At 52.6% G+C, this 15393-nt stretch overlaps 1 protein-coding gene across 2 annotated transcripts in view; it reads left to right on the forward strand.

Annotated features, from left to right (window-relative positions):
- TADA1 (transcriptional adaptor 1) overlaps positions 1 to 15393 on the forward strand; it is a 45211-nt gene that overhangs the window by 3034 nt on the left and 26784 nt on the right. For both annotated transcript variants that reach the window (XM_075616705.1, XM_075616706.1), the window contains exon 3: positions 2668 to 2733. In XM_075616705.1, the coding sequence (XP_075472820.1) occupies positions 2668 to 2733 (66 nt within the window). The remainder of the gene's footprint in view (positions 1 to 2667; positions 2734 to 15393) is intronic.

The raw sequence follows: 15393 nt of genomic DNA on the forward strand, positions 1-15393 counted from the left end.
AAAATAAAAAAATGAAAATATCTAGAGATAATCGGAAAAAAATAAAACAAATTTAAAGAAAGTGACTCTTGAGAAGTATCCAGCTAGTCACCACACTGAAACCTCACTGATGGGTATTCACTAAAGCGTAATAAACCGCAGGATTATACTAAGGAGATACCTCAGCGAGTGTTAGAAAACAAATCTGTCCTTATTCTCATGCCACATCCATATTGATGTGTCCCTTTGATATCTGACACCAATGTGATTTTAAACAGGCGCTTTAACACAATTAGTGATGAAAATAAAATAGTGCAGTGAATAGGTGATTCAATCTATTAATATAGAAAAGTGAAACTAAAAGTGAATAACGAAATCTCAACCTCCAAGGAGAATTGTACACAATCTTCACTAATAGACAGCACTTCCAGGAATTAGGAGGGAGCAAGATCGCCAGGATTCCACCATAAATGAGAAGAGAAATAACATAGTGCACTTCTGTATGTAAAAGTGACAATGCAACTCTTCAGAGTCTTGGCTCCTATAGAGAGCCTACTTACAAACTTGCAGATAGGTAACAGCAGTGGATGTAGGTATAGTCAGCAGATCTGGGATCCAGTCTTGTTTGTCCCAGAGAAAGACAAAAGGAGAACCAATAGTGCAGATCAATTTTAAAATGTATCAAACATAAAAACAAATTCAGTATTGTGCTCACATTTTGTACAACACATACAAGCGCATCAAACAGGGCGCAACATTGATACTGCCGAGAAGGAGGGTAGTGGAGCCATCTCTGCTAGTAGGATCCTCCCGCAGCACGATCACTCTGGATGGCGTCTGACGTCACATCCGCCGGAGTCAGCGTCACTTCCGGTTTCACGGGGGAAATGGGCAGTTGTGGCGGCGGCTAATCCTCTCGGCGTCACGTTGCACTCTAATTGCTCTAGCTCAACGCGTTTCGCTGATTTAGATCAGCTTCATCAGGAGCACAATCCTGCTCCTGATAAAGCTGATCTAAATCAGCGAAACTGATTTAAAATTGATCTGCACTATTGGTTCTCCTTTTGTCTTTCTCTGACTAACAGAGAAATGAGAATGTCTTCTCATTTATGGTGGAATCCTGACGATCTTGCACCCTCCTAATCCCTGGAAGTGCTCCCTTTGATATCTGTCAGATCTGATTAGACCGGTAAGTGGCATTGACTACTGAGTATCAATAAAAGAGAAGGAAAGTGAGTATCTCTGTCCCTGTTCTTATGCGATTCCAAAAAGGATGTGTCCTGTATGATCTATCAGACCTCCATGGTAATTAGTAAAGGGTAGTGGGTCGATCCCATGTGTGTGCTCTGTAAATAGGTAAAGTGTGTGAGTCCGATGAATTAGATAAAGTATATAGGGAACATGTCCATGTGTTGATGTACAGTGAAGTCAAAGATAAAGCGCCCAGGAGGCTGTGCATTTTTAAATGTTGGCCATTATGCCTATTAAAGAAGATTAATTTTTTCACTTTCATCTTTGCTGCCAGCCTCACTTTTTTCGCAGTGCCCATCCCCTGTTCTATCTACTTGTACCTCCATGGTAATTAGCACTCGCAGAGCCTGTGTCAGGAGATGCTTATAGGAGCTCACATGTTTTTCTGTGTGTTTCCTAATATCCCTGTCAGCCCTGTGCCTGGTATTTTATAGTTTAATATATACTTAGGAACTCTTGGTGATCTAGAACCTATGCCCCCTATATATCTCTCCTCTGTAGCTGGCCATTTTTTGTTATTGTTTATATTAGTGATGCAAGTCTGTCTTGCTCCTATCGAGATTAAAGTGATGGAAGCCTCTGCAATGAAAAACTATAAAAATGACACTCGTAGATACAAAGAGCAGAGGAAGCAATAGTGCAATATCATTTTTCTTTGTCCATTGCTCCCACCAGAAGGCACATTTTCCCCCTTCACCTCCAACACTAGTAAACCTCATTTATTCCCTTCTCCTTTAAATGTTGCCCATTTTAAATATGGGTGGAATTGACCCTTTTGGTGCTAAAGCAGCCTGCAATGTGTCTTGCAGACTTATGCAGCAGCAAGGGGCTAAGCACTCACTCCCTGTTCAATAAAAAGTGTCCTAAAAGCAGCAGTCCGTGCTGATTGCCATTTTTGTGCTTTTTTCTCTTGTTACTTTAAAAGATATTTTTTTTTGCCCTTTCCAACACTGTTTTTATTTGTAAAATCTGATGCTTCGTTAGGAGATCAAAGCATTTGAAATATTAAGTGTCCGGGAGGTTAAAATGAAGTTCTCCCCAGAGCCCAATGCAGTATCAAGGTTGCCTCAAATAAAAATACTGCTTGTTACCATGCTAACCATTTGCATGTCATTACCCAGAATCCCTGGCTGCAGTGGAAGCATTGTATGATAAGAGTTAATGGGGAAAGGCAGGTTTGTGGACCTGTCAGACATACGAATGTACCTACAAGTGATATATTTTATTTGCTGCACATGCTAACCTAAAAAGCTAGAGATTAAGCCAATCATGGTTTTTTATTTTTTATTTTTTTTTATTATTATTGAAAAAAAAAAATTTAAGAGCAGTACTGTATGTGCTCAGAGGGGAAGATGCCAACATTGATTTAACTCGTATTGCTGCTTTAAGTGTCCGCTCAAACTAATAGGGACCCTTTCTTTGTGCCTCTGTCCGCAGTACATTCCCACAATGACTTCCTGTTGGCCATTCTCACCCGCTGCCAAATCCTTATTTCTTCTCCTGGTAAGTCCCACCGTCCGTTTTATCTTACGGAGCACACAGAAGGTAGATTCAAAGACTGATTATTGTCACCGTACGTTATTTTACCACAAGTAAACGAATGCCTCACGTTAGGAAATATTTACCTCTGTGGTCTAAGCATATAACTGTTTAAGGCCTTTTAATTAAACAGCGATAATGACATTTCCGTACCCTATTCATTCAACATGCAAAAATGCTGATTTATTTCTGATTGTGCAATTCGGCGTGATATGCAACCGAGGCAAATGACCTCTCTCCCCGTCAAGGTAAGGACGCACACATGCAATAAAAGCAAACACAAATGTGATATTGTGTGGTATATTTTGTTCATAGAAGGTAAACCAAAGAGATGCCCCCACATTTCGGGCCTCATGCAGAGAGCAGCGCTATTTAAAATTGGAGAGGGGAATAAAAAGTAGGTTTAATGGAGAGTTTTATTCTCCATATGCAGAAATGGGCGAAATCCGCTATTTTTAGCATTACTGCATGTGGAGAATTGTAAATGAGGAGATGCGCGCAGCTGAAAGGGAAAAAAAAAAATCGTGCATTTTTTTTTTGTTTCCCTATAGCCGGCGAGCTCCTGCTTCTTGGCAACTTTAGTTGGCGGAGAAAATTGGAGAAAATCGCGCCAAAAACAGCTGCTAGATGGCGAGCGCGCCTTTCTGAATTCGGATATTTTTCAGACTGGCGAGATGTAGTTTCTCGCCAGCCGCGCGGCGAGATTTTCAAATGGAAAAAAAAAATGGCGCTTTTTTCCTAACTCGCCATTTTCAGCTGTTTTTAGCCCGATTTTCTCCGGAAAATGGCGAGATTGCAAATAGCGCTGCTCTCTGCATGAGGCCCTAAATCGTTCTATGAACAGCATTATAACTTCGGAATGGATCTCAGACCAGCCCCTGGCGTTTGTTCCCCCTCCGAAGATACAGTGCTTCTCCCTCTGGCTTCTGCTACAGCTGGAGTGAGCTGGGAACCCCTTGGAGTGATGCCACTGATGTATTTCCAGCTCGCAACCGCAGCCAATTACTTCTATATGTCACAATCGCAACATTAAAGCAGCAGGACAGGCTGAATTGCGTTTTAATATATTATAATTTATTTAAATGGCAGGATTGGAGCAGGGCGTCTCCGGAGCTGAACTGTGTGCTGAACTGTGTTAATTGTGAGCTCCAGGAACTCCCTGCTTCATGTGATACTTATCTCCGTAGCGATGCCGGTAACCCTGTGCAGTATAGATTTCACACAGGCCAATATTAAACCGTGACATCATCTCTTGCGGCTTCCTATTGGCCAGTGTAACCAAGGCACTTAAACAGCACAGGGATACCGGCACCACTATGGAGGTAAGTAGCTCTGGAAGCTGTGGGTCCCCGGAGCTGAAATTAACACAGTTCATCGCCAGAGACCCCCTCCTTCAAACCTGCAAATAAAATGTGTATTATTTTTTTAAACGCAATGCAGTTCTGGAGCTTTAAGGTAGTAATGCTATATTATCCAAAGCTGCCATTCTGGATGTTTTCGTCCAAAAGTCCCCACCAATAGAAAGCTGCAAAGTCCCTTCCGGATGATGGTAAGCCCCGATCCTGCGACCATTTTGTGTCTAGGGTTCATGGGTTGACCATGGCTAGCAGGGCATTTTGGGCTTCTAAGTGGTTAACATATTAACAAATTGTACATTGTTAATTTTATTTTTTGGCTGAAGCCGGATATCACCACATATCACAGTTTAATAGCACATAAATAATATTTTTTTTATTTGGATACATTGCTATTAAAAATAACTATGACCCATTGGCGCCAATTGTTTCCAATTATCAACCTTTAGTGAATCCACCAAAGAGTGATGGTGGGATTAGGGGAATGATATCGTACCTATGGACAGATTGTATTACACTGTGCAGGTCCTAAGAATCTTAGGAGATTCATGCAAGACAGGGATGTCCAAACACAGCCCGCCACCTGGTTCAATCAGGCCCCCGGGCCCGTTCTCAGAATGTTCTGGTTTGGGCCGGGATGAGCAGAGCAGGGCTGCCCGGATGCCTTAACACTATAGTTTCTGAAACAGCAGATGGCGCTGCAGAGCTCTCATAACACGCAAGTCTCTGTGTGTATTTATAGTGTATACTAGCTGAGAGACCCGGCGTTGCCCGGGATGTAAATGCGTAATAGGTAGTATTATTTATAAATTGTGGAACAATAGGTGAGTATTTGTTGTAAAGGTTGGATAATAATATTGAAAAGAAAGATGGAAGAAAATGTAATACGATGTTGTATAAAAATGGTTTATTGTAACCACACCACAGTACAATGTATATTTTGGTGCCATAAGTGATGTAAAAATGTGAGGCGTGTCTCCTGCTAGGGTGTGAGGCGGCGGGTGGCGCGTGGGTTGTGAGTGCTTTCTGCGAGTGGGGGTCCTGCTAGGGTGTGAGGCGGCGGGTGGTGCGTGGGTTGTGAGTGCTGTCTGTGAGTGTGGGTCCTGCTAGGGTGTGAGGCGGCGGGTGGCGCGTGGGTTGTGAGTGCTGTCTGTGAGTGGGGGTCCTGCTAGGGTGTGAGGCGGCGGGTGGCGCGTGGGTTGTGAGTGCTGTCTGTGAGTGGGGATCCTGCTAGGGTGTGAGGCGGCGGGTGGCGCGTGGGTTGTGAGTGCTGTCTGTGCGTGGGGGTCCTGCTAGGGTGTGAGGCGGTGGGACAGTGATGTCGGTGCGTAGGGGCGGGAGGCAGCAGGTGTGTGTGGCGGCAGGTATGTGTCGAGTGTGGCGGGTGTCTGTTGAGTGCGTGCAGCGGCTGTGAGGCGGTGGGTGAAAGGCAGAGGCGGCCGGAGTAAGGGCGGGTGAAAGGCAGAGGCGGGGGTGGGGAGGCGGTAAGGCGGGCAGGAAGGCGAAGGGCGGCGGGAAGGGGAGGAGGGGGTGGTGGAGGGGGGCAAGGGGTGGAGGAGGGGGGCAAGGGGTGGAGGAGGGGGGCAAGGGGTGGAGGAGGGGGGCAAGGGGTGGAGGAGGGGGGCAAGGGGTGGAGGAGGGGGGCAAGGGGTGGAGGAGGGGGGCAAGGGGTGGAGGAGGGGGGCAAGGGGTGGAGGAGGGGGGCAAGGGGTGGAGGAGGGGGGCAAGGGGTGGAGGAGGGGGGCAAGGGGTGGAGGAGGGGGGCAAGGGGTGGAGGAGGGGGGCAAGGGGTGGAGGAGGGGGGCAAGGGGTGGAGGAGGGGGGCAAGGGGTGGAGGAGGGGGGCAAGGGGTGGAGGAGGGGGGCAAGGGGTGGAGGAGGGGGGCAAGGGGTGGAGGAGGGGGGCAAGGGGTGGAGGAGGGGGGCAAGGGGTGGAGGAGGGGGGCAAGGGGTGGAGGAGGGGGGCAAGGGGTGGAGGAGGGGGGCAAGGGGTGGAGGAGGAGGGGGGCAAGGGGTGGAGGAGGGGGGCAAGGGGTGGAGGAGGGGGGCAAGGGGTGGAGGAGGGGGGCAAGGGGTGGAGGAGGGGGGCAAGGGGTGGAGGAGGGGGGCAAGGGGTGGAGGAGGGGGGCAAGGGGTGGAGGAGGGGGGCAAGGGGTGGAGGAGGGGGGCAAGGGGTGGAGGAGGGGGGCAAGGGGTGGAGGAGGGGGGCAAGGGGTGGAGGAGGGGGGCAAGGGGTGGAGGAGGGGGGCAAGGGGTGGAGGAGGGGGGCAAGGGGTGGAGGAGGGGGGCAAGGGGTGGAGGAGGGGGGCAAGGGGTGGAGGAGGGGGGCAAGGGGTGGAGGAGGGGGGCAAGGGGTGGAGGAGGGGGGAAGGGTTAGAGGAGCGGGGGGGGAAGGGTTAGAGGAGCGGGGGGGGGAAGGGTTAGAGGAAGGGGTGGGAGGGGAGGGGGGTGGAGGGGAGGGGGGTGCAGGGGTGGAGCGGAGGGGGGGGAAAGGGGAGCGGAGGGGGGGGAAAGGGGAGCGGAGGGGGGGGAAAGGGGAGCGGAGGGGGGGGAAAGGGGAGCGGAGGGGGGGGAAAGGGGAGCGGAGGGGGGGGAAAGGGGAGCGGAGGAGGGGGAAAGGGGAGCGGAGGGGGGGGAAAGGGGAGCGGAGGGGGGGGAAAGGGGAGCGGAGGGGGGGGAAAGGGGAGCGGAGGGGGGGGAAAGGGGAGCGGAGGGGGGGGAAAGGGGAGCGGAGGGGGGGAAAGGGGAGCGGAGGGGGGGGAAAGGGGAGCGGAGGGGGGGGAAAGGGGAGCGGAGGGGGGGGGAAAGGGGAGCGGAGGGGGGGGAAAGGGGAGCGGAGGGGGGGGAAAGGGGAGCGGAGGGGGGGGAAAGGGGAGCGGAGGGGGGGGAAAGGGGAGCGGAGGGGGGGGAAAGGGGAGCGGAGGGGGGGGAAAGGGAAGGGGGGGGGGGAGGCGGTGGGAAGGGGGGGGGGAGGCGGTGGGGAGGCGGTGGGAAGGGGGTGGGAAGGGGGTGGGAAGGGGGTGGGGAGGCGGTGGGAAGGGGGTGGGAAGGGGGTGGGGAGGCGGTGGGAAGGGGCGGTGGGAAGGGGGGGGGCGGTGGGAAGGGGCGGTGGGAAGGGGGGGCGGTGGGAAGGGGCGGTGGGAAGGGGGGGGGCGGTGGGAAGGGGCGGTGGGAAGGGGGGGGCGGTGGGAAGGGGGGGGCGGTGGGAAGGGGCGGTGGGAAGGGGCGGTGGGAAGGGGCGGTGGGAAGGGGGGGGGCGGTGGGAAGGGGGGGGGCGGTGGGAAGGGGCGGTGGGAAGGGGGGGGGCGCGGTGGGAAGGGGGGGGGGCGGTGGGAAGGGGGGCGGTGGGGGGGGGGCGGTGGGAAGGGGGGCGGTGGGGGGGGGGCGGTGGACAGGAGGGGGGGGGGCGGTGGACAGGAGGGGGGGGCAGTGGACAGGAGGGGGGGGGCGGTGGACAGGAGGGGGGGGGGCAGTGGACAGGAGGGGGGGGGGCAGTGGACAGGAGGGGGGGGGGCAGTGGACAGGAGGGGGGGCAGTGGACAGGAGGGGGGGGGGGCAGTGGACAGGAGGGGGGGGCAGTGGACAGGAAGGGGGGGGGGCAGTGGACAGGAAGGGGGGGGGGCAGTGGACAGTAGGGGGGGCAGTGGACAGTAGGGGGGGCAGTGGACAGTGGACAGGAGGGGGTGGACAGTGGACAGGAGGGGGGGGCAGTGGACAGTGGACAGGAGGGGGTGGACAGTGGACAGGAGGGGCGGGCAGTGGACAGTGGACAGGAGGGGGTGGGCAGTGGACAGGAGGGGGGGGGCAGTGGACAGGAGGGGGGGGGGCAGTGGACAGGAGGGGGGGCAGTGGACAGGAGGGGGGGGGGCAGTGGACAGGAGGGGGGGGCAGTGGACAGGAGGGGGGGGCAGTGGACAGGAAGGGGGGGGGGGGCAGTGGACAGGAAGGGGGGGGGCAGTGGACAGTAGGGGGGGCAGTGGACAGTAGGGGGGGCAGTGGACAGTGGACAGGAGGGGGTGGACAGTGGACAGGAGGGGGGGGCAGTGGACAGTGGACAGGAGGGGGTGGACAGTGGACAGGAGGGGGGGGCAGTGGACAGTGGACAGGAGGGGGTGGGCAGTGGACAGGAGGGGGTGGGCAGTGGACAGGAGGGGGGGGGCAGTGGACAGGAGGGGGGGGGGCAGTGGACAGGAGGGGGGGGGCAGTGGACAGGAGAGGGGGGGCAGTGGACAGGAGAGGGGGGGCAGTGGACAGGAGAGGGGGGGCAGTGGACAGGAGAGGGGGGGCAGTGGACAGGAGGGGTGGGGCTGTGGACAGGAGGGGGGGGGGGCTGTGGACAGGAGGGGGGGGGGGCTGTGGACAGGAGGGGGGGGGCTGTGGACAGGAGGGGGGGCAGTGGACAGGAGGGGGGGCAGTGTCACACACACACACGCGCGCGACACCTACCTGTACTTCCGGCCGCCGCCATCTTCTCACTCGGCGCCGCGAGGGAGGAAGGGGGTCCGCCATCTTACGCGCCGCGTGGCAGCCTGTTCCCACGCCGGGGAGGGAGCTGAGTGGAGCGGGAGGGAGGTGAGTGGAGCGGGAGGGAATGTAGCGCGAGGGAGGAAGGGGGTCCGCCATCTTACGCGCCGCGTGGCAGCCTGTTCCCCCGCCGGGGAGGGAGGTGAGTGTAGCGGGAGGGAGTGGTGTGTAGCGGGAGGGAGTGGTGTGTAGCGGGAGGGAGTGGTGTGTAGCGGGAGGGAGTGGTGTGTAGCGGGAGGGAGTGGTGTGTAGCGGGAGGGAGTGGTGTGTAGCGGGAGGGAGTGGTGTGTAGCGGGAGGGAGTGGTGAGTGGAGCGCGAGGGAATGGAGCGGGAGGGTGGTGAGTGAAGCGGGAGGGAATGGAGCGCGAGGGAGGAAGGGGGTCCGCCATCTTAGGCGCCGCGTGGCAGCCTGCCTGTTCCCCCGCCGGGGAGGGAATGGAGCGGGAGGGAGTGGTGTGTAGCGGGAGCTACACTGTGTGAGGTAGCGGGATAGGGGGAGGGACATTGGTGGCATGGTGTAGCGGGGTAGGGGGCCTCGCGGTCTGGTTGCGGTAGGGAGCTGTGTGAGGTGCAGGAGATGTGAGGCGTGCTGTGCGGTTCGCGGGAGCTACACTGTGTGAGCTAGCGGGATAGGGGGAGGGACATTGGTGGCATGGTGTAGCGGGATAGGGGGCCTTCCGGTCTGGTTGCGGTAGGGAGATGTGTGAGGTGCAGGAGATGTGAGGCGTGCTGTGCGGTTCGCGGGAGCTACACTGTGTGAGCTAGCGGGATAGGGGGAGGGACATTGGTGGCATGGTGTAGCGGGGTAGGGGGCCTCGCGGTCTGGTTGCGGTAGGGAGCTGTGTGAGGTGCAGGAGATGAGGCGTGCTGTGCGGTTCGCGGGAGCTACACTGTGTGAGGTGGCGGGATAGGGGGAGGGACATCGTTGCCATGGTGTGTGAGTGGAGGCCGCGGCCTCGCGGTCCGGTTGCGGGAGGGAGATGTGTGGCGTGGAGGGGAGGGGGGTTTGAAGAGGCAGTCTGCAGTGTTTGGTGTTGTGTGAATGTGTGTGTGTGCTGTGTTTGTGCGTTGTGTGTAGATTCTGTACCTGATTCGGCAGTCTGTGGTAGCAGACGTAAAGGTTTTGATAGCTGTGAAGCGTGGCCCCAGAGCAGGTTGAGGATTAGAGGATTAGGTGTTGCAAAAGCAAAGCGTTCCCAAAACTCAGTGAGGGGTGGGACAGTGTGGAAGTATTAGGGCAGTGGTTCCCAAACTTTTTCGGTTCAAGGCTCCCCAAGGCAATCAGAATTTTTTCAAGGCTCCCCAAGGCGATCAGGATTTTTACGCGGCGCCCAAAGTAAAAACAAAGGTGTACATACATACATAGGTGTACAAACATACCTAACAGTTGCAGTGCGCAGTTGGTGTCTCTCTCAGACACTCTCACTCTCTCTCACACACTCTAACTCTCTCTCACACACTCTAACTCTCTGACCTCACTCTCTCTCTCTCTGACCTCTCTCTGACCGCACTCTCTCTCTCTGACCTCACTCTCTCTCCTCACTCTCTCTCTCAGAACTCTCTCTCTCTGACCTCACACTCTCTCTCTCTGACCTCACACTCTCTCTCTCTCTGACCTCACACTCTCTCTCTCTCTGACCTCTGACCTCACATTCTCTCTGACCTCCCTCCCTCTCTCTCTCTCTCTCTCTCTCTCTCTCTGACCTCACACTCTCTCTGACCTCACACTCTCTCTCTCTCTGACCTCACACTCTCTCTGACCTCACACTCTCTCTGACCTCACATTCTCTCTGACCTCCCTCTCTCTCTGACCTCACACTCTCTCTCTCTGACCTCACTCTCTCTCTCTCTGACCTCACTCTCTCTCTCTCTGACCTCACTCTCTCTCTCTGACCTCACTCTCTCTCTCTGACCTCTCTCTCTCTCTCTCTCTCTCTCTCTCTCTCTCTCTCTCTCTCTCTCTCTCTCTCTCTCTGACCTCACTCTCTCTCTCTCTCTCTCTGACCTCTCTCTCTCTCTCTCTCTCTCTCTCTGACTCTCTCTCTCTCTCTCTCTCTCTCTCTGACCTCACTCTCTCTCTCTCTGACCTCACTCTCTCTCTCTCTCTCTCTGACCTCACTCTCTCTCTCTGACCTCACTCTCTCTCTCCCTGACCTCACTCTCTCTCTCTCTGACTTCACTCTCTCTCTCTCTGACCTCACTCTCTCTCTCTCTCTCTGACCTCACTCTCTCTCTCTCTCTCTGACCTCACTCTCTCTCTCTGACCTCACTCTCTCTCTCTCTCTCTGACCTCACTCTCTCTCTCTCTCTGACCTCACTCTCTCTCTGACCCCCCTCTCTCTCTCTCTCTCTGACCTCACTCTCTATGACCTCACTCTCTCTCTCTCTATGACCTCACTCTCTCTCTCTCTCTCTGACCTCACTCTCTCTCTCTCTCTGACCTCACTCTCTCTCTCTCTCTCTCTCTCTCTCTCTCTCTCTCTCTGACCTCACTCTCTCTCTCAGACACACACAAATAAATACACACATAAATACACACACACACACACACACACACAAATACACACACAAATACACACACAAATAAATACACACACACACACAAATAAATACACACAGATACACACACACTGATGCAGATACACACACACACACAAATAAATACACACAGATACGGGGGGTGGGGGAGGGTATGGCTGAACGGCCCGGTCCCTGCACGGGGGAGGTCAGTGCTGCGGGGGCCTGTGCCACGTGGGGGGAGGGCCGGTGTGCTGCGGGGAGGGAGGGGGGGGGGGTGACGCTGCAGTGCTGCTGGGAGACATCTGTCTCCCGGTGCTGCTCCTCCAGCGTGAGCGCCGGGCCTCCCTCTCTCAGCGTAGGCAGCTCAGCGTCGCTGAGCCGGGCTGAACAGAAGCACAAAGCCCCTGCATCTGTAATCAACGCGGCTATAGTTCCTCCGGCCTGGGACATAGTAAGCGCTTAGGTGCTGCTGCTCGCTCTTGCTTGCTGCCGCTCGCTCTACCAGGAGCTTTTTGCTGTCCTGGCAGAGGAGACAGCAAGCGCGCTTGGGAGGCGGGTATCACTGTGTGTGTTTGTCACTTGGTAGCTGTGTGTGTGTGTGTGTGTATATTATATAATATTTTAAACATTTAAAAAAAAAAGACATGTGAGAATAAATTATTAACATTGTGCAACTTTGATAAATATATTCACACACACACACACATATATACATATATATATATATATATATATATATATATATATATATATATATACATATATATATATATATACACACACCCTACACATATATACACACACACCACACATATATATATATATATATACACACACACACACACACACACACACACACACACATACACCACACACACACACACACACACACACACACACACCACACATATATACACACACACACCACACATATATACATATATACACACACACACCCTGCAGCCCGTTTTACACACACACACACACCACACACACACCACACACACACCACACACACACCACACACACACCACACACACACACACCACACACACCACACACACCACACACACAGACACACACACACCTACCTGTCTGGTGGCTTTGTAGTTGCAATGCCGGGCACTGAAGTTGCAATGCCGGGCAGGCTGCAGTCCCATTGGATGGGAGCGGTCACGTGACCGCTCCTCTGCTTCCCCTCAGAGGTTTTTTTTTTTTTTTTTTAAATGAGCTAGCAGCCCTTGTTTCCCGCTGCTGGCGGCCCTGATCGCGGCGCCCCTCTAGCCAAGCCGCGGCGCACCAGGGCGCCGCGGCGCACAGTTTGGGAAACACTGTATTAGGGCATTGGTGTTGGACGCAGGCCAATGAGAGGTGTGCGGGGGCGGGCATTGGACGCAGGCCAATGAGAGTCAGTGAGGGGTGGGACAGTGTGGCATTGGTGTTGGACGTAGGCCAATGAGAGGTGTGCGGGGGCGGGCATGGCCTGAGCCGGAGTGACAGGGCCAAGGTCCAATGCGATTGACCCTTGGGACGCAGACATACAGTGATTTCACAAATATATAGTAGATGTGCGTTATATTCATAATGTGCATGTATATGTTGTATATGTAGATTTTGTAAATGTTGAATATAAATGTGTATATGGTATGTGTGTGTTACACTAATGTTGCATGGTTGGTGTGTGTGTGTACATGGGGCGTGTCTGACGTGTTGTGTGTCTGTACATGGGGCGTGCATGATGTGTGTATGTACATGACGTGTGTGTGTACATGGTGCGTGCATTGTGTGTGTGTATACAAGGGGCGTGCATGACGTGTGCGTATATACATGAGGCGTGCAGGACATGTCTGTGTGTGTGTGTACATGGTGCGTGCGTGTGTGTACATGGTGCGTGCGTGTGTGTACATGGTGCGTGCATGACGTGTCTGTACATGGGGCTTGCATGACATGTCCGTGTGTGTGCAAATGGGGCGTGCATGATGTGTGTGTGTGTGTATAAATGGGGCGTGCAGGACATGTCTGTATGTGTGTGTGTGTACATGGGGCACGTGTGTGTACATATGGGGCATGCATGATGTGTGTGTATGTGTGTGTGTACATGAGGCGTGCATGGTGTGTGTGTGTGTGTGTGTGTGTGTACATGGGGCGTGCATGACGTGTGTGTGTGTGTGTACATGGGGCATGCATGAGGTGTCTATATGAGGGGAGAGAGAGATGATTGGGTAGAGAGGGGATGTGGCAGGGGGACGAAAGAGAGGATGGGCAGGGGGAGGATAGAGAGAGGATAGGGGAGAGAGGCAGGCAGGCGAGGGAGTGTGTGCGCGTACAATGTAGATTCCATGTTTATATTATAGTTAGTATGTGGCAATTGAAAGGCAGGATTGCAAAAAACTTTTTGTGGGAAAATGGCAAGATTGTATTGTGTGTGTGTGTGTGTGTATGTGTATGTATATGTATATGTATATATATATATATATATATATATATATATATACATACATACATACATACATACATACATACATACATACATACATACATACATACATACATACACAGTGGTCGACAAATCACCAAAAAAATCTACTCGCCGAACAAAAATATCTACTCGCCACCTAGTACTAAACGTGTGCTTCTTGGGCCAATAGGAGCTCGCCACGATGTTAAATCCACATATATATATATATATATATATATATATATATATATATATATATATATATATATATATATATATATATATATATATATATATATATATATATATATATATATACGGGGTTGCAGACCTGCCTAAGACATGCAGATGAGCATACAGCTATATTTGCATATTTGCTTTCCTGTGGAGGGTTTTTGTCACTTTTTTTACTCACCATAACTTAACTCAGTATTATGGTTTAGCCTATCCCATAGCCTCTCTTGCATTCCCAGTAAAATCAACCCCACACTGATGAGACCCATCAAGGTCGAAACAGCTGTCTGTGGGTGGTTTTCTGGGTATGCACCTTAACCCTGGCTGTGCTCAAAGCTGTGACCATGCAGCAAGCTTAAGCCTATAGGGAACCATGTTAAACATGGTTATTGAGGCAAAAAGTGACACTGTGTGCTCATTTGCATGTCATGGGTGATAATGGGGAAAGGCGGGGTTGCAGACCTGCCTAAGACATGCAGATGAGCAAACAGCTATATTTGTATATATATATATATATATATATATAGCGCCAAGTACAGGGAATTATAATGCAGCAAAATCAGACAATAGGAAAGGAAATCCCTGCTCCAACAGAATAAAAATACTCCCATACCGCCTTGTTCCAAAGTCCTGTGGGATGTGCAGCCAAGTGGTAGTAGTCAACTGTAGAAGAGAGAACTGGTGCACAATCCAATGAAGTGGGTCCCAGGGTGAAGGAAAATACTTTATTGATAAAATTCCATATAACAAACGGAGGAGAGCACCCTCCTACGCGTTTCGTGTACGGCTGTACACTTTATCAAGGAGTATGGCAATAGCTCACAAACAGTTCTTTTTATACCCTACCTGTGTTTCTTATTTTCGCGCCAAAAATCCCCAGCAGTGGGAAGGAGTAGATAGAGGGTGTGAATATAGGATTTGTGTGGGTGTTTTTTATTGAGGGGTATAGAAGTTCTTGGGAGAGGGGTGTATAAATAATGGTGGAGTGGGGAAATTGGAGAGAACAGACATTCACAAAGGAGTGAGTAAACAGAAAAAGCAGTAGGGAGGGCATAGTAAGATGCAGGAGGAGAGACTTCACAGGTAATGGAGGATAAAAATTAACAAATAATCAGAGATGTTAAAAGAGAATGTGGCGGTGCGTACAAAGTACCCTCCGGAACGTCTAAGCCTCTGGGAATCTGAGATTGAGCTTTGATGATCTTGTCCAGGATATCAAATGAGGTAGCAGAAATTATAAATTTGGCCGGTAGAATGGTTTCAGGGATCTCTTCCGACCTCTCCTCTGGGGAGAATTGCCGAGACAGGGCATTGGCCTTAACATTCTTGGTCCCGAGTATATAGGAAAGAACGTAATTGAACCTCGAGAAGAATAGTGCCCGCGGGCCTGACGCGACCCCAGCCGGTGGGCTCCTTCAATATATAACAAGTTTTTATGATCCGTAAGGATGGAAATGGGTACCCGAGTGCCCTCGAGAAGGTGTCGCCATTCTTGAAGGGCCATCTTGATGGCCAATAGCTCTCTGTTACCGA

The sequence above is a fragment of the Ascaphus truei genome, chromosome 10, assembly GCF_040206685.1.
Source record: "Ascaphus truei isolate aAscTru1 chromosome 10, aAscTru1.hap1, whole genome shotgun sequence".
In the NCBI taxonomy this organism is placed as follows: Eukaryota; Metazoa; Chordata; class Amphibia; order Anura; family Ascaphidae; genus Ascaphus; species Ascaphus truei.